Source organism: Mustela lutreola, chromosome 4 (assembly GCF_030435805.1).
Source record: "Mustela lutreola isolate mMusLut2 chromosome 4, mMusLut2.pri, whole genome shotgun sequence".
In the NCBI taxonomy this organism is placed as follows: domain Eukaryota; kingdom Metazoa; phylum Chordata; class Mammalia; order Carnivora; family Mustelidae; genus Mustela; species Mustela lutreola.
The window spans coordinates 110,354,747-110,374,181 of record NC_081293.1 but is presented as its reverse complement, the minus strand read 5'-3'; the positions used below and the strand labels follow the sequence as shown (position 1 = coordinate 110,374,181).

The 19,435-nt window shown below is 45.0% G+C and overlaps 1 protein-coding gene across 1 annotated transcript; it reads right to left on the bottom strand.

Annotated features, from left to right (window-relative positions):
- Nucleotides 1–11,714: 11,714 nt before the first annotated feature.
- LOC131830373 (spermatogenesis-associated protein 31E1-like) lies at nucleotides 11,715–17,609 on the bottom strand. The gene is made up of 4 exons (XM_059172649.1): nucleotides 17,345–17,609; nucleotides 16,548–16,605; nucleotides 15,950–16,010; nucleotides 11,715–15,698 (listed from the first exon to the last, which is right to left on the bottom strand). Exons 1-4 carry the CDS (start codon nucleotides 17,540–17,542, stop codon nucleotides 11,747–11,749), a joined length of 4,269 nt encoding a protein of 1,422 aa, XP_059028632.1. The 5' UTR covers nucleotides 17,543–17,609; the 3' UTR covers nucleotides 11,715–11,746.
- Nucleotides 17,610–19,435: the final 1,826 nt, after the last annotated feature.

The following is a 19,435-nucleotide window of genomic DNA, read 5'->3' as shown; positions in this document are numbered from 1 at the left end:
TGAACATGATTCAATTCCAAAATTATTTATTGCTTAATGTAACTCTATCTATAAATTGTTATTTGTTTGGAAATGGCAATCTTTTAAAGCATTTTTTATAAAGGCAATAAAAATCTCCACTTTCAGTTTTACTTTTTTTTTTTCTTCACACACTATGGTCTCCAACAATTTTTTTTTGTTTTGTTTTTTTTCTGAAAGAGGAAAGCCAGTCTTTTACAAAAATAATACTGGAGAAAATGGATATCCAGAGGCTCAAAAAATCTCAACCTAAACTTCAGACCCTTCACACTAATTAACTCAAAATGGATCACAAACTTAGCTATAAAACATAACATTATAAAACGATCAAAACAAATCCTAGGAGAAAACCTCTTAGATGTAGGGACACACAATGAACTCTTAGTTCTTTTTTGTGAACATCTTTTAATGAAATTTTACCTTTAATAGTATATTCATTCATACCTTTAGTTATTCTGAGTAAAAAGGAAAAGCATTCATTTTGCCCTTCCAAGTTTATAGACAAATTACACAGATTGATCCTTCATTATAAACGCACAGGAGGTCAATAGTAGAGCTATCCAGTGTTTTCCCAAGAAAACTTTATACTCTTGAGTATACTCTTGAGTATACTCTTTATACTCGTAAAAGTTTTGGAGAACCAGAGGATTGGGAATGAGCTGGGGATGCTGGCAGTGGTTGGTGTGGAGCAGGGAGGCGATTCTCCAAACTCAAGTTCAGGTCGACCTGGCAGAAATCCCTGGAGAAAGAAAAAAGTTACTCGGGCATCATATCTGCTTATTAACCCTAGTGTGTTATATTATGTAGAATAATGAAAACAGTATTTTCCAGCAAAAACTGGAATAGGTAATACAAATTTAAGGATGCTAAAACACACACGTATATACACTGTGTAACATATACAGATATACATGTGTGTGTATACATCTGTGCATTTTTTCTTCTAGCTTTATTGAGGTATGATGGACAAATAAAGATTGTATGGATTAAGGTTGTACAATGTGATGTTTTCACTTACCAACATATTGTGAAATGATTTCACAATCATCTCACAAGTGAAACCAGGAAATCATACCACAGTTAAGCTAATTAATATACCCATCACCTTATGTCTTTGCCCTTTTCTTGTGGTGAGAACACTTGAGATCTACTCTCCTAGCAAATTTCAATATATAATACATTATTATTCACTATAATCACCACTGTGTGCATCAAATCTCTAAAATTTACTCATCTAATAACTGAAAGTTGGTACCTCTGTTTATTTGTAATTTAAATTGTTAGGCAATAAGCATGCAGGCATATTTTCCTCTCTCTCCCATACTTTTCAAATAATGTCTTTAAACACTTTCAATAATTCAAAATAATTTCCAAAGAGGGAAAATGTATGCAGTGTGATTGTTCACTACCCTTTTTTATATGAATTTATTAATAAACCAATGGTTCTCTGGACTTTTCAGCACATCAAATGTTAAAGTAAACAAGAGATAATTATTTCTTGTTTTTAGAATAGTAGATTTGCAATATATGTAGCTGTTGCAAGTTGCATATTTAAATTATCTTAAATATATTCTTTGGTAATAGCTTTTTAAATGATTTTTTTGTCATCATAGAAATACTACCTTAAGGTAAAATTGCTTTTTAAACTGTCTTCTGTAAACACTCAAGTTTTGTGATTAATTTCAAAAACGACCAGGATATTTGTATTTGAAATATAAACTAAAAGACTTAGATTCAATAATTTGGAATTTTCTTTGCATCATTAAATTTCAATTGTTAATGCTATTTTATCTTACAGATTCTTATCAAAACATATTGGCTACTTGGAAACCTTTTTAAAGATGTGCTTACACTATTGTGATTCAATCTTCAGGTAGATTGGAAAGCTCTATGACATGTGTCCATGAATAAGCCAACTTTTACTGATTCGTTTCAACAGGCACCAGACTAAGTACAGGCAATGTGGTCAGACATTCCTCCCTGGGCCTGCAAGGAGCTTTCAATGCACTTGTGAGAAGCCTGCCATGGTAGGCAGTGGCTGTCACAGAAGGGAGTGCAGGGGGTCTGGAAAATGCAGCATGTAGGACCTAACTCAGCTGGGGGAGGAGGGAAGTGCTGTGGAGTGAGTGGTGTTTGGAGGAATGGCTGAAGAATGGGGGGAGTTCTCCTTGGGGAGGGAGAGTCAGCTGGTTGCCCTGAGATCCTTCCGAAGTCCACATCCTCTAGCCAGAGACCACCAGGAACACTCCTGTGAACAAGTTTTATCCAGAACAAGTGGGCTTATTATTCATTGCAACAAGGGAGGACATATACCATGGGGAACCAGGAGGTATCTGGAGAGGAGGTTTTATAAAAAATCTGCTGTTGGATTGGGTTTTGGTTGGATAATTTGAGGGAAGGATGAAAAGTGGGGGGTTACTTCAGGTTGGATTTAGATTGGATGCGGAATCTAATCACATTTAATTGGATGCTGAAGGCAGAAGCAATTCTTTGATATCAATAAGTCTTATCTATAGGAGGGAAGATTATAGTCGGAAGAAACCATTACCAGTAAAGAGGTAGATGTCACTCATATTAACAAAGAGAATGGTGTGCCTGGTATTTTGGGGGTGATCTTTGTTTCTATACTTAGAAAACAATTATGAGTTACCTTCATTTTGTTCCCCTTTATCATGATCTTAGAGTAACTTTGTCTAGCATTGGTATTCCATGATACCCCTTGGCATTTATGTCCAAGAAGAGAGTAACATGGCTCTGGTGTGAATCAGGGCTACTTCTGGATATTAGCAGGGCTAGATCACCCCACCACCGTCCCATCAGTAAAGGGAACACGGGTAAGCTTTTACCTTCTATTGGGAGACATAATTCTTGAATTCTAGAAATCAGTGAAATGTACAGGTCTTCTAGCCAAACTTGTTCAATGTATGGGGAGAAAGAGATTAATGGGTAAGTGCATCACTGACTTGGGTGTATTCTCTAAGATTGGCTTAACTCTTCCACTCCGAAATTTTATATTTATTTTGACATAGTAAAAATTCATAAATGTTAAAACCACCAAGATGATTTTTCAGTTCTTGCACTCTCTCTTAAGCACTGTCTCAGTCTGGGCCCTCTGATTCCCTTTGCTTACGATTTCAACCTCTGACTTTTCACCATCCCACTGTTATTCCCTAGAAAACTAGTGGACTGGTATCAGAGTGGAATGATATAAAACAAAGAGGACATTCAAAAAACATTTATTATATAACAACATTTATTACAAAAATATATAAGATGTATACAAATGTATAAATTATCATAAAATAAATGACATTTATATAATAAAAAGACATTTATTATATAAAGTTTGCTTGTAATTTGAATACAAAGGGTTTTTTAAAAGATTAATTATAGGGACGCCTGGGTGGCTCAGTTGGTTAAGCAGCTGCCTTCGGCTCAGGTCGTGATCCCAGCGTCCTGGGATCGAGTCCCGAGTCTGGCTCCTTGCTAAGCAGGGAGCCTGCTTCTCCCTCTGCCTCTGCCTGCCATTCTGTCTGCCTGTGCTCGCTCTCTCCCCTTCTCTCTCTCTGATAAATAAATAAAATCTTTTAAAAAATTAATTATATATTAAGAGTAATTAAAAAAAAGAGTAATTATCAATGAAACAAGATGGGATTGGGAGGGAGACAAACCATAAGTGACTCTTAATCTCACAAAACAAACTGAGGGTTGCTGGGGGAAGGGGGGTTGGGAGAAGGGGGGTGGTGTTATGGACATTGGGGAGGGTATGTGCTTCGGTGAGTGCTGTGAAGTGTGTAAACCTGGCGATTCACAGACCTGTACCCCTGGGGATAAAAATATATGTTTATAAAAAGTAAAAAATTTAAAAAAAAAAGAAATTCCCTAAAACAATTTAAAAAAAAGAGTAATTATAAATGCTGAACCCCGGAATTTCTTTGTACACATAAAGCCTATAGTAACAGGAAATAAATAAAATCTGTAAATTAAAAAAATATATATTTTATTTATTTATTTGACAGAGAGAGATATCACAAGCAGGCGGAGAGGCAGGCAGAGAGCGAGGAGGAAGTAGGCTCCCGGATGAGCAGAGAGCCTATCGCGGGGCTCCATCCCAGCACCCTGAGATCATGACCTGAGCTGAAGGCAGATGCTTAATGACTGAGCCACCCAGGCACCCCTACAAAGGGTTTTAATAAGAACTTGTTCACTGATAAATTATCCATATGTTGAGTACAGACAAAAATGTCACCCCAATAAAAAGAACACAGACATGATAGCCCTTGAGAGCGGCAGAATGAAGTTAAAAGTAGAGTACTTCTCCGAGATGGCAGAGGTCGTTTTTTTTTTTTTCACATCTATAATTTATAGTATTTTTCACCGTCCCTTTGTTTGTCAATACATCCATCATATATCATATCTTATCATTTCATGCCCTGAGATGTCTCGTTTGGTGCCTGTCTCTCGGGGAGTTGCACGACATTCATACTTCCTGTGGGTCTGTCCCCTGATGTCTGGCTTCACCTTGACAAGTATATCGAACTCTCCCAGTGTGGTGGGGATCAGAGAGTCTGAGAAATAATGACGTCCTTTCTGCAGAAGACAAGCAGGTAACATAGACAGCGCGTCGTGGACGAATGGGTTAGACTCTCAGTTCGGTCCGTTTTCTACATCTAGTGATACATTTAGGTGATTGATTCTGGCATCGAAGTTGAAATACTTCTCTTTCTCCACTTGTGCTTCTCACATCATCCTCTACAGGGAGAGCTGACCCGCGCAGATGCTGCCTTAACCAGAACTGGGTCATTGGCTGACCTCGCTGCATCTTCACTTGCAGCCCTTACCTTGGAGTGTTTTCTGGGCTGTCTGTGCTTAAGTGCACTCATAGCAGCTGCTTGGCTTGTTAGCTAGAGGTCTGTCTTAATAAGCCAGCTTGTGAGCACCATCAGTGGTTGTGTGCCTGAGGAATAGCCAATCTGTTTAATTTGGTCCAATGTATTTATCCCCCTTGCTTCCTAGTCAAATCACTGTGTCCTTATGCTTGACTGCAGGAATCCATTCTTCTCTGTCCCCAGAACTATTCACATGATCCAAAGCAAATAACATCTCCCAGTGGATTTTCCATTTTTTTACGTTGGGAAATAAAACTACTACCTTCAAAATTTTACCTTGAAAGCAATAGGATACTTGCAAAAAATGTAATGGAAATGCAAACCATTGCATTCTTTTTTTTTTTTTATGGTTTGTAAAAGCTTCTTTATATATGATAAGACTCACAGGAAAAGAATTTTCAAAGAAAGAATCAAAGTGAATATGGTGTTAGCAAAAAAAAAAAAAAAAAAAAAAAAAAAAGCTTGAATTTTTTTTTTTTTTTTCTATTTCTTCCATTGCATTCTTAACAATAAGCCATTCTCCTGAGTATGGTGTGTGTGATCTCTGCTAAATGCTGTCCAGGGTCCCCACAGCTTCTGCACCCTCCCCACATCTTGCATAGGTCTGATGGTCCAGGAAGGGCATGAGGTTCCTTCACTGCACTCTAACTGAATCTGGGCTCCCTTTCCTTTCCCCTCAACACAACACTCACCACAGGCTTGGGGTCCTATTTGTGCACAGCAGTGCTGTGTTTGCAGGTGAGTTGGGGCAGAATGGTTCACTCACCTCTGTGTCACCTATGCCCTGCCTATGGGAGGATGATCAAGGTTGCCAAGTTTGGAGAAACAGCTCTTCTGGAGTTCCACGGTCCTCATTCTTTCTGGACCGGCCATATACATGGTTTGGCTGATGGAGCCCAGAACCCATGGTTGTTTTGGATTCTGGATCAGCTTCTTAGAAAAGACTGGGAATCTTGTTCATGCCAGTGGTCTCTACATTTCTATCATTCTTTGAGCCCATAAAAATCTTTCAGAGTATGTAGCCTTTTATGTGTGTGTGTTTATTTGTAAGTTAACTACATGCATTGTAAGTCTATAATTTATATCCATGGCAAAGCTTATATAAATATAGGGATTGTTAAAAAAAAATGAGATGAAAAAGTTTCCAAATGGACGTTCTAATGTGTTCCTTCTGCACCCCTGTGTACTGTCCTGTCCAATCCCCTGGTGAGCCCCTCCACACAAAGGTCTCTGTTGGGGTCCATTATCAAAGGAATGAGACTGAGACAAAGTGAAAGTTATGCAAAGCTTTATTTTATGCCAAGCACTAGAAGTCAGACTGACCAGCCAGGGCCTCCTCTGAAGAGAGTGACCCCGTCCCGATCTCACAGTCTGGTTTTATAGAGCATAACCGCAGACTTCAAGGTATGTGGCTTCTATTGTTAAGGCATTTACTCCTGGAATCAATAACTGGAATCGATACCAGGAACTAATGAGATGTTTATTCCTGGAATGAAGTCCGTGGATGTAAACAACAATATAGCAACCTAGGCAATATGGAGTCGCTCTAGCTAAGCAGGCCTTAATAGTTAAACAGGTTTTAACATTAAATCAGCCCTAACCGTATCACTTTTAATGGACTCCCCAAGCCTCTCAGATGAGCAAAGCAGGAATGGTATCTCCTCCAATCCTCAAAATCTGTGAGGACTACTTGGAATTTCAGGCGGATTCAAGATGTGGAGAAAGGTACACTTCTCACAAAGGAGTCCACCCAAAGGGAAAGGTGGAACACACTCCGTTGTACTTATTTTCATGAAAGTTAATAGAATTAAATTCCCATTTGTCATTCTTTTCTTTTTAAAGAAATATTACAAACTGTCATTGGGGTGCCTGGGTGGGTCAGTCGTCAAGTGTCTGCCTTCAGCTCTGGCTGGATCCCACAACCAAGCCCCACATCGGGCTCCCTGCTGGGCAGGAAGCCTGCTTCTCCCTCTCCAGCTCCCCTGCTTGTGTTCCCTCTCTCATGATCTCTCACTGTCAAATATAATATTTAAGAAACAAACAAACGAAAAACCAGACTGTGATCCAGAGAGGTTTCTATTCTCTGAAATTTTCATTATCTAAATGACAAGATGACTTTTTCTTCCTTTTTTTCTCTCTGAAATAGTGATATGTACCATTATCTGGTGGTGGTGGAAATAATTTCCTGTAGGTATATCATCTGTCTGACTTAGGAAAGGGATCCTTTCACACTGCTCAAGTCATGTAGCAGAGGAAGAATTGGATTAAAGTCAGATGTGGAAACTGAGTACCCATGTGGCTTGGGGACATTCTCCATACCATGGAATCCCCATTTGTTAACTAGGTGGCTGGGATAAAGCAGAGACCAACACCATTGTGTGTGTGTGTGCGTGTGTGTGTGTGTGTGTGTGTTAGTAATGGTTCTTTGTCTCCCCTTTTATCTCCTCTTCTTCCTTTCTTTACCTACTTCTTCATCTGAAGTCTGCAGTAAGTGTCTGACAATGAGGGAGGGTTCTCGGGGGAGGTGGTGGTGGAGGGCAGTGTCTTCCCTGTGTAAACTGAGGGAAGATAGGACACACAGCAGGCTTTGGTCAAGTTCTGTTTCCTACTTATATTATGGGCACATTTTGTAAATGGTGACCCAGCTATGGCCAAGAGACCTTAAATGTGCCTGTCCTTCATCTGCTCTCTGCAAATCCTTCCAGCCAACAACCTGCAGTAGCCCTCCCAGTTTTAATAGCCTATGAATTGTGTACTTATTTGTGAGGCAAAAGTGTCTCAGCTTCCTACCTGAGACCTCCCACCTTTTCTTCTACTGAGAAAGGTTCAAGGCAATGGAATCACTTCCCAGAAAATGTTTGTGTCGGTTCCTCACTTGCCCTTATTCCAAGTGGGATAAGAATGGCTACTGACACTAACAAGACACATGTCCTATTTATCGCTTCTATAAAAATAGTCTGTCCCAAAAATCTTTAAAAAAAAAAAAGAATACTAATTCATCTGATCCACAGAACCAACTAACACACACATAAATTGCTGAGAGCAAAGAGCTGTGTCATTTCATTTCTTGTTATCAGGATGAGATGAGGCAGTGAGGTTTTCCTTCAAAAGACGGTAGTGCTTCAAAAATTCCTGTCTATTTTGTTAGAATTTATTTTATACTTCTTACAAGAATTTAATTTTATTCTAAAACCATGGTTTAGAAGTAGCTTAAACTTAAAAAAGAAAGTATCTTTTTTATGATTGTGGTATATCATGGATGCAGGCATCTATAGGGAAATGATGAGCTGTCTTGGTTATTAAATACTACTGATTGGACACCATAGTCTATCCAGGACCACTTTCATAGTTCCTGTGATTCAGTAACATGAGAAAGTATCAAGGGAGCAAATTTCAAAATGTTAATAACATTAATAACTGTGAGTCCATAAAATATTTTACTGCCTATGCTTTTTCTTAATTAAAAAACGTATATATACCCACAGAACTGACACCAGCTCTTCCTCTCTTCTGAGAGAAAAGACTGTGGCACCATCACCTCAATGGGTGACCTGAGAGATTTAGGCATACACTTGAGATCTGTTATCTAGATCTTATCAAGTCAGGGCAACAGGACTCTTAAGACCAATGAGAAATATGCAGTCTCAAGTAAGTGCCCAGTTTGGAAAATATTAGGTAGATGGTGAGATCTTTGTTATTATAATGAAATACTGGTTAAATGTATACTTTTTAAATTTAACAGATGTTAAAATGCCAATTTCCAAGTAATTTAATTGAGGTAATATATACTTCAAGCAGCAACTAAATGGAATATTTTCTAAGATTTCAAAATTATTTAAGCAGTGTGCCCTTTTTTAGCTGATATAAAGCAGAGCCTGACTTCCCAAGTCGTAGAAACTGAATGTGCCTTAAGATTTTGTAAAATATGAAACTTTCTGAATACTCCAGAAGTTTAAGCTACCATAGCTGAACATTAGCTCTTGATTTTTTTCATATTCTGGACGTATACGTGGTATCATCTAAGGATACTATCATATTTTAAAAGGAACAAAAAGAAAAATGTAAATTTATGTTGTTAACAGTAAATATAAACAAAGGCAATAACAGAAATATTGCCAAAGTGTCTCATTTCTAAAACAGCTTCATGTGTTTGACACTGTGAGTTCTTTGATTTAAAAATAAAGCAAGCCTCACAAACCTACCACAAGCTGCTCTGGGCCAAAGAGCATGCTGTCTGGACAGCTGAGTCAGTGGCCTCTCTGCTGGTTCACTCCATCCCACATTCCAATGGTTGTAGGCCTCCCTACAGTGTTTCCAATGTGAAGAAGTCACTTTGGGTGGAGGGACTTGTCCCTAACAAAATAAAGAACGTGACCCCTGAGGCCATTTCACTAAACTGTAGCTAAAACTGGACAAATAAGAGTTCTTCCCTCATTAGACGATGGCAAAGTTTTGTTTTCAGTTTCTGATTCTTTAAACTGTGCGTGGGAGCTCAAGCTAATGAAAATCTGTGAAGGAAAGCATTTTTCAGGTTTACGTGGGGGAATCTAAGTCTTTTTTATAATTAAAAAATACACAGGCCTTTTCTCTGAGGAGCACAGCTGCACTGCCAGTTTGCTAAGTGGCTTCAGATCCATGCAGGGCCTGTCACTGGGTGGCTACTTGGGCTCCTAAGGATGGAGGTGAGGCCTCTGTTCAAGGTATCTCTTTGGTGTCTGCAGGGCACTGGGAGGCCTCTGTGTGAGCTCTGCAGAGTTGTGTGTGGGTATTCAGATTGGTTTCTGAGGTGTGTCTGAGAGAAGTCTATGTGGATCTCTGTCACAGATCTCTGTGAAGTCTCTTGGTATTGTCCACTGTGAGAGTTCCTTCATAAAGTATGTGTGGGAGGCCTTTGAAGATCATCCCTGGACATGGTGTTCATGAGGGCTCTTGATGTTGGCCCCTGTCAAAGGTCTCTGTGTAGGATCTGTGTGGGCTTTGTGTGGGTCTCTGTGGGAGGTCTCAGGATGGGTCTCTGTATGAGTCTCTGTGGGAGGTCTTGGTGTGGATCTCTGTCAGAGATCTCTGCACAAGGTCTCTTGGCATAGGGCTTTCCCTTTCTGGCCTTCTTGTGCCATCTGGCAGGAGAAGGGCAAGGGGACTTGCTCCTTCCTATTTCTGGCTTTTCCACCAGCCTCCTGTCCATGGCACTTCTAACAACAGGAGCATGGGGTGCACGTCCGACTCCTCAACTCCCAGAACTGATGCTACTGGGAGGACCTAGCAGCCAGGTTCAGGACTCTGATCTGGGCCACCCTCTCCTGAGCTTTCAAGGGCCTGGGGCACTGTCTGTCCTTGTACCAGCTCCCCCGGGTCCTGATTACACTGTCACTGCTGGCCCACCATGAGGACTGAGAGGCAAGACCTGGCTCCTAGGAGAAGCTGTGGCAGAGCAGGACTGCACCCACTTTGTCCCCCACCTGAGATACATTCCCACATGGGGTATCCTGACAACATGAGGACAGGGCCATGCCTGCTTCCATGGGACTTTCTAGCATGTTAGTGATGTGTAAGGGGCCCTGGAGGACAATGTTGGGCTGGGAGCAGGGCATGCGGGGGGGGGGGGGACTCTTCCTGGACACGTCCCTTCCGGCCGGGGGTGGGACAAGCCCCATCTTGTTCTCCATCTTGTCCTCCTGCCCTTCTGGGATCCAGGGTAACCATGACCAGGAGCCAGGCCAGTCCCTTGGCCTCCAAGAACCCACCAGTCCCCTGGGAGCCATCCTTGGGCCACACGTGTATGTAAAGGTCACAGACCACAGGTCTGTCCCAGGGCCCTCAGTCCTACAAGCTTGTCAAATTGTGCAGAGGTTAACTTCTCTGCCTAAAGGCCTTGCTGCCTCTGGGAACCTGGCCTTCCATGTGGGAGCTCAGGTGGCTTCTGTACAACCCCAACCCCAACCCCTCCACCACTCTACCCCTGGACTTGGCAGCTGGAGTGAGGTGGAAATCCTGTGGGGATAGTCCCAGGGCCTCTAACTTCTCCCCTCTGGGCCTGTAGGTGACAGTGGGACACCAAGGGTCCTCAGTCACACCAGGCATGGGATACCCTGTCACTTGGCCTCCTTCCTCGCCTCCCACCCTAAGCACAGGGTCCCCCTGCCCACAGCCACACCCCTTCCATCCCCCAGAAGGGGAAGGTGGTGCTTGTGAGCAGGCCCTTTCAGTGTCCTGGGGCTGGGCAGGCTGGTGCCTGGGGGTCTCTGTGGCACCCCACACACCCTCAGCGCCAGGAGCGAGCTCGCCCCTTGCTGCTTCAAGTGTTAAGAGGGACTGCATGGAGCTAAGATGGGATTCTTTGGAAAGAGAAAGGGTGGCCGTCCTCTTCTGCCCACAGGAGATGGGGGTGGGGGCAGGATTTCTCACCTCTGCCCTCAGGGCCAGCCTGCATCTCCCAACTATGGGCCCCACTCTGACTTAGGACTCCATATTCCTGGAGCCTGAGCAGGATTTCTGCCTCAGCAGACCCTCCCTACAGCCACACAAATTTCAGGTGGAGGAAAAGCAGGAGAGGATGGGCAGAGCAAGGTCCCACTCTGGGTCTTCTTCACCTTGTCATGGACATGGAAAGTGTGTGAGGAAAGGTTCGGGGGTGGACCCCAAGGTCACACTGACCCTCCAAGGCCCCATTCCTTCTGGAAGCCAAAGCAGGCCCTCAGGTAGAGAAAACTTTCATCCCCCAGCCACCTCCCCACCCACCGCCAAGCAGGGCACACAAAAAGTCAAGCACCACTCATGAGGAAAAAAAACAAACAAACATATTTTTGGGAAGCAATAAAAATTGTGGCACAGAGAAGTCATTAGCACACAGAGGATGTGCTAATCTGAGAAAAAATGGGCTTTCTTTGCATATACTTGATTTTTTCTTGAAGGAAATCTTTCTGACCAGGAAAGATGTGTGAAGCGTTCTCTGCCTGATAGGTTGAGACATATTTTTGAAGACTGCATGTAGAATAAGGGTGAATTCGACCTGAGACACCTGTCACCAACAGCTGGTGCTGGCCGGGTCTCCCTGGGGGCCTCAGGTCCCTGGGGAGGCTTTCCCATTTGCCATTCCTGTCTCTGGTCAGCTGGCTCTTGCTAGGGCAGCTATGACCCTTGGGGGTACCTTGCTGATTGGAGGCTATCCTTCCCATCACTCTCTTCTGGTCTGTGGAGGCAAAAGTCCTGTGGGGGCAAGAAGGCCTATGTACTGGGGCCTGCAACTCCTTGTGCTGATATATCTCTGAGGCCCGAATTCCTTGGTGGAGTCCCAATTTTTCCACCAGGATTTGTCCCACAGCTGTCGCGACCATCTGAGTTTCGGCAGCCCTGTTGTCCATAACCAATCTGCTTTGGACTGGCACCCAGCTCTGGGCAGGAGCCAATGCAGGCTTGCCTTTTTGAAGGGGGCCTTCCAGTCCTTTGCTTTTTTTATTGGGATTAAGGCACTGCAGAAAATTTTTCATCCTTTGTCTAAAGTGGCTTTCCGGAAAAACATGTCCCTTTTCTGGTGGCATGAGCCGGAGGTATTTGCTCCCAAGGCTCTCTCCTGATCCTCTGACCTGGGGAGGGTGGCCTGTCTCGCTAGCTTGGGAAGCCCTGATTGCCAACGGTTCTGCACACCTGTCTTCGTTCTCTTCTGGTTTGGGTCTCTTCTGGTCCTTCCCCTCATCAGTGGTCTCACTGTTGCTCTGGCTGTCACTTGGGTCCTCAACCTTTGGTCCACAGGGCTCTTGCTGCCCCTCACTGCTCGATCCACTTGAGCTAAGGTTATATGACACTGGGGAAGCTGGTGTCTCTCCACTGGTACATTCCATTTGGGAACAGGAGGGTGACTCTTGAGTGGTCAAGCTGTCTGCAGCAAGGACAGCATTAGTGTGAGAGTCTGGCAGGAGCACATTGGTGCCCCTGTCTTCAACAAGCACACAAGTGGTAAAGTCTGGAAGGAGGATGTCACTGGGAGAATCTTGAGGAAGTACACCAGTGGTATGGCCTTCAGGCTGGTTCTCTGACTCTATCTTCTCTTGGAGCTCAATCTTACTAACCTTTGTTTTAAGGCTTACCTCCTCTGGATCTTGAGCAACCAACACTGTAGTTGGTGAGGGGCTTTTCCTAGCATCTGGATATCCTGATCTCCTCAGATCCACATAAATGGCTGGTTTGTTGGCCAGCCCACTGGGACTTAAGACAACTTTCCAAGCAGGGGCCTTCTTGGCCTCCATCACCTCTGTGGCCCCTTCAGACCTTGGAGTTTGGGACCTGAGCTTCATCTTCAGTGTTGCTACCATGTCTGGTGAGGCCTGACCCCCACTCTCCTCTCTTAGTTCATTCCTGGCCATTGCTAAACTTGGACTTGGCTCCAGATTGTCTTCCCTGGCCCCCATAACAGTCTTGCTGTGCAGGGTTCTGTTTGGGAGGCTGAGAATGGAGGCTTGAGAAAGTGATCTGCCCTCCTGTTTTGATAAAGATGTCTCTGAGGACTGATGGCCATCACCAGGTGAAGTCCCTCCCAGGGCCTGCTGGATTTGCTCACATATGGGTGAGGGAACAGGCAGGGGACTCCTTGAAGTGGAATCAGACTTTTCAGTTATACCCTTCTCTCCTGGATGGGGCTGAGGTGGTTTCCCCAAGAACTTATAAAATTTGGCTTTTGAGGGGGCCCCAGGTACAAAGGTGGATGAGCATGGAAAGGATGACTGGGGAAAGGGCAAGTGTTGGGCTTCATGTAGTTTGAGATCTATGGGCTCAACAGTTTGGAGAGGTAGGTCCCACTTACGCCTCACTCGAAAACTTATGATGTGTGTTTCCAGCTTCTGCTGAGTGTTAGGACAAAGGAAGGACAGCTCATGAGAGGTGTTTATGCAGGGCTTCTGATCCTTCAAGGGTGCTCGATTTCTGATAGCCATGTGGGGTTGGGACTTGGGAAAAGCATGGCTGGCCATAAACCAGGATCGACGCACAGTCACAGGGATCAGACCTTTACTGATCTGTCCCAACTTCCTGTGCAAATGAACATTTAGAGTTTTTTCTAGATATTTCTTATCTGGGCCCTTGGCTAAGTATTTTTCTGGATCACCCTCCAAGGTCCTCATCAAGAGTTTTCCAAACTCCTTCTCAGAGTTGGTTCCCAGAACCTTCACTGGGTACCTAGCTGAGATCCTGGAGAGACCTGTTGGCATCCTCTTCAGACATTGCCATAGACCCTTACCAAAGTTCTTCTCTAGTTGGAATCTTGCTTGATACTTCCTGTGGTATCTGGACCTGGTCCTCAATGTAGCTTGGCTGCTTTTGCCTTTAAACACAAAGGGCCTTGAGAGCCGCTGCTCTCTCTGTGCCTGACTCACCCCCAGGGATTCATCCTGAGGCCACCTCAGTTCCAGAGACAGCTGAACCTTGTGGGGCAAGCTGTTTTGCTGTTTATCCCTGCTGAGCTTCTTCTGAAGCTGTGGCTTCTGGATATTAAAGATGACAAAGTCCCCTTGAAAGGTGGAACTTGATCTGTCGGCCCGGGAGGCCTGGTGGTCCTCCAGAAGCTTGGGAGGGACTTGGCTAAAGAATTTTGGAGATCTTTTCTCCATAGTGGGTGAAGTCTTCCCTATTCCTTGTTGCTTTGGCAACAAGGGCCACTCCAGATGTTGCATTTTAGTTGGGATGAAGAATTGTATCTTTTTCTGGGATGTAGCACAAGATACCCCACTGGTCCTCCTCTGGGATGGGAGAGAATGTGGTCTTATTGGGACAGAGGGTGCAAGGGGGACCTGGGGCTGGGGCAAGGTTAGCGTTGAGGGTTGGGTTTGGTTCCCACGGTGGAGCAATGGTGGGGCATGGGAAAACTGTGAAGATATTTGATCCTGTTTTAAAACTGGCAAGCAATTAGAGGTCCCATTGAATAAAACAGAGGGAGACTGTAGTGGAGAAGAGTGAGTAGAGAACAAGGCAGTGGCCACCAGTGACTCACTGTGTAGAGAGGGGAGACCCCAGAAGAGCTGGTTGTGTTTCCATTGCAAGTGGTCTTCCAAGACCTTGGGAGATGAGAATGACTGAGATTGGGCCAGTGGCTCTGCTTTGTTTTTCATGTTCCAGAAGGTTGGCGGGGTGGTGGGGTTTTTCTCAGCACCCAGCAGCTTCCACAGAGTCCCCCAGAAGCTCACGTGGTTGTCTGGGCACCACTGTTTGAAAACTGACCCAACCTTTTTTTTCTCCTTCCAACACTTCAGTTCTACCCTTTTGCTGATTAGTAGTTCAAGGAGCTTCTGGACATCCGGATTGACAAACGAAGTGTTATGAGTCTCTATCTGCCTGTTGGTAAGGCCACCCCAGAACGAGGCATCTGATGGGTGGCAGGACACGTGTTCTTGCTGGCACTTGTGCTGTAATGTGCTAGGCAAAAACAAGGACTTGGTACTTTCCCACCACCAGGAAAAGGATAAAATGGGGTAGCTGGCATGGCCAAGACCTGAGATGGCTGGAATGAGAGAGGCCCAGTAGGAATTACCTGGAAGAAAGTTCTTTCTCACTGTGTCTGGTAGGATTTTTTTTAAGTTAGTTTGCTCTTCTTGAGGTCTCACTGGCAGGGTGGAGGCCAGAGGCCGAGGGGGCGCTGTCATCGGAGCACGAGCAGGTGATGAGTCCATGGCAGGAGCAGAGTCTTCCACAGGCTCCCTGCATGGCTGATTGGCTCCAGCTGGCGCCCCTTGGTGCACCTGCCCAGGGGCTGCTTGCCTTAAGGACTGGTGAAAGCCCGCCTGGTCAGAGAGCCTTTCCAGGTGGCTGTGGGAGACAGGAGGTGTGAGCTGTCCCTGCAGCAGCCTGGGGCTGGGAGGGGACCCCAGGGCCCTCCATGCCCCACACCCACATCACAATGCTTCCGCTGTTTCTCAGCCTGGGGCTTTGGTCACAATCTGTCCCATGGCTCCTCCCAGCCTCCCCAAACAGCCCCAGAGGCCATTCCCTGCAGCCCTGGGGGTCAGACCATAGACTCAGAGAGGCCCACCCTGGGGAGAAGGGGACAGATTCTTTACCTTTGCAGAAGGGAGACTAAACTGTGGACCTCTTCCAGATCGTGCAGGCAATTTCTGCAAGCTGGAAACAGGAGACTGGGTTACAGGGGAAGGTGGGGGCCCAGGGGTCTTACAGGAGACTGGATACCATGTCCCTTTAGGGGAGACATTTGGGGGGTTGGACTTGGAAGTCCCAAACAGCACTGTCCAAGGCCACATGCCCACACAGTGATTACAGGGTTCATTTTGGGGATTTCTGTCTTTTCCAAAGTGTTTTCTCACTCATGACCTTGCTGGGGGAGGAAGGACTGCATGGCTTCACAGAGGAATCTGAGCTGAGTTGAACAGTTTGTCCACAGTGGAAGCAGGAGGTCCTGCCCCCAGTCCAGGCCCTGGGGCCCCTGCCGGGCAACACCCATTTCCAGCCCCTCAGGGCTTTGTTCTGGGGCAAAATCTGGGAAGCCTCTGGGTTGTGCTCTCCCTCCCAGGAGCCCCCAACCCACCACCCAGGGCTCTGTTTCCTGGGGCTCTGGCCCTGGTGTCCTGGAGATGGTGGGGCTGGGTCTCAGATCGGGGGAACAGTGTAACTGGGGCATGCAGGGGAGTGGCGGATGCTCACCTTTCAGAGTCTGGCTTTTCTGGCTTCTGTTGCCCCTTCTCCATGGCTCTGCTCGGTACTGAGATAAGAGAATACGGGGAGGCTGGGACCCCCACCCCAGCAGCAGGTGCTCATTGCTCATGAGTAGTGTGACTTCCTACATTTAACTAAGGGGGGTGGACTGTGATTTTCTTTAGTTTTACTCATTTCCTTTTCAAAATGGATACAAATATTTCCAGTTTTCCTTCTTTGAAGAATGTACAGAAGGATAGTCTATGTAAGAAGTTTGCCACTGTTCCTCTGCTCAAGAAACACACACAATACCAGACCTGGTGGCACAGCTGGACTTTTTCACATAGGACCCCACTTTCCAAGGCCAGAGCCCCACTCTAGCTGCTGCTTGGGACCTCTTGGGCTCAGTACTGCCCTCAATCAGCCTTGAAGGGGGAACATTCACCTGAAATACCTGTCCTGGGACGGCGGCTGGTTACCTGGTGCTCAGGGGCCTGACCTCCGCTAGAGAGGCAGCTTTTAGCCTCTGGTCCTTGGCCATCAGTCACTGTGTTTGGGACGCTGTCCTGGACCCCTCCACCACACCTGGACTCTGGCCTGAGATCTTCGGGGAGAAATCCTCATGTCCCTCTAACCCCTGCCGAGTCTGGCTTGTCCTGGATGGATGGTGGTCTACTCTCTCCTGAGAATACCTGTTCTATTCTTTCCCATTTCAGGAGTCTCTCCAGTGACTCAGAAAAGTGGAAAGAATAATAGAAAAGAAGATAGAATCACACTTTGCTGGGTCTGGGCTGAGGGTTCCTTACCTTCCTGCTCTTCTTTTGTTTGTTGCCTTGTGGTGAGGATGGATCAGGCTGGAAGTAGGAAAGAAAGAAGGCAAAGAGCCCCAGCCCACATACCAAGGCAAAGATGGCATTAATTGCCCAGATAGTGGGGCTGGAGCTCAGCCAATTATCAATAAAGAATTCCTGAGGGAAAAGATAATTCCGCATCTCTTTCCTCATCAGACATTAGTGTCTGTTCGCACTGTTGCCCTCGGGCAACTGAGCCCTGAGAGTGACCAATCACACTGCTGCCCTCAGGCAACTGAGCCTGGGTGTGGAGGTGCAGACACAAGCCCCACGACCACATCACAGAGCTATTGTCTGGTCACAAAGGGCTCCTGAGGGAGGGGGAGGGGACAGAAGAGAAGCAACCCCTCCCCCATCCTGCGGCTCCATCCCCCCACCCTCCCAGGCCTCCAAGTTCCTCCCTTAAGCAGACATCAATCTCTTCTCTGTATCTATGAATCTGAGGGTTTTGTTTGTTTGTTTGTTTGTTTGTTTTTCAATTCTACATACAAGTGATACCATATGGTATTTGTCTTTCTCTTATTTTATTTAACACAGTATTCTCAAGGTTCTCCATGTTACCACGACCATCACCATTTCATTATTTTTTTATGCTGAATAGTATTGATGTGTGTAATGTCTTTATCCATTCACCCCAGTATACATGATTCATTTAAGATTGATGTTTTCTTATTGACATTCTGTGTGGATGACTTTTCCATTGTTGTAAACTGTTGAAGTTCTATACTGTGGGGAACCACTTGTTTAATGGTTTTGATGTCACGACCTTTTTAAAATATAAATCTGTTAACTAATTATTGTAGTTTTAGTTAAATATACTATTTTTGTCTTCACTCTAGCTTTATAAGTGATTTACCCACTACCTCTGCTGTACATACACTATGTTGCATTTACCTTTAAGATTATTTTTATGTATTTTCTTGTTAATTATGTCATTTCTTTTTAGTTTAAATAAGTCCCTTCAACATCTCTTATAAGGCCAGTTTAGTGGTAATAAAATCCTTTACTTTATTTAGATAATTCTTTATCTCCCTATTAACTCCGAATGACAACCTTGCTGGGTAGAGCATTCTTGGTTGCATGTTTTTCTTTTTGCACCTTGGAAAAAAAGGCAGGTTGCAGTCAGCCAGCATTTTTTTTCTTGTTTTTAAAAACTTATTTTGTGAGGGCCTGTATGAGGGCCTGGTTAGCCAGAGGAACTTACTTGCAAACCCTGGATATAGGGATGGGCCAGGCTGGATGGAGACATCCAATCAGTGGGGCTTGCATATATTTACTGTGGTGAATTGAAATTCAATTGGTCACCCATATTGCCCACTGAGCGTGACTGTGCAGTTTTCCCTGTGTGTTGCAATCTCATTGGCTGCCTGTGTGTGGACCGGGCTCAACCACCTCTATAAAGGTTAGTCTGTGAGGCTGGGTTTGGGGGGAGTAGTAGTAGTCATTGGGGTAGTCATTGGGGTAGTCGTTGGGGTAGTCATTGGCCTCGTCAGGGTCGTCATCCAGAGAGTGTCGTCGTCCGGGGAGCGGCCTTGTCGGGGTCATCATTGTCGCCTCTTTGTAAGAGATGGCCCCTACCGGTCAGTTTGGTTTCTGATGCTTGCCATGAAGAAGACATGCAAAGACTTTGCCATGCTTGACTTTTGCTTTGCATCAGTCTTGTTCCTTTGATCACAGACCCTAACAGTTTGTTTGGAAGAGGGATGAAAGTGAGAGAAACTGAAGCAGACTGAGCAGGGAGCCCAAGGTGGGGCTCGATCATGAGCCTGAGCAGAAACCTGAGATCATGACCTGAGCAGAAACCAAAAGTTAGACACTTAACCAATTGTGCTACTGAGGTGCCTCCCTCAGTACTCTGAATACGTCACACTGCTCTCTTCTGGCCTGTGAAATGTGTGCTGAGTAATCTGCTGGTAGCCTACTGGGTACACTTCCCTACACATAATAAATGGCTGTTCTGCTGCTGCTTTTTATAATTATTTTTTGACACTCAAATTATAATGTGACTTGGTGTTGGGCTCTTTGAGGTGTTTTTTTACTTGTTTG

Bases quoted from the DNA above. Each gene is read 5' to 3' on its own strand.
- LOC131830373 (XM_059172649.1), bottom strand. From the start codon at position 17,542: ATGAGGAAAGAGATGCGGAATTATCTTTTCCCTCAGGAATTCTTTATT. The intron at 16,606-17,344 runs GTAAGGAACCCT...CTCTTATCTCAG, and splicing joins AACAAAAGAAGAGCAGGAAG to TACCGAGCAGAGCCATGGAG. The intron at 16,011-16,547 runs GTGAGCATCCGC...TCCTGTTTCCAG, and splicing joins GAAAAGCCAGACTCTGAAAG to CTTGCAGAAATTGCCTGCAC.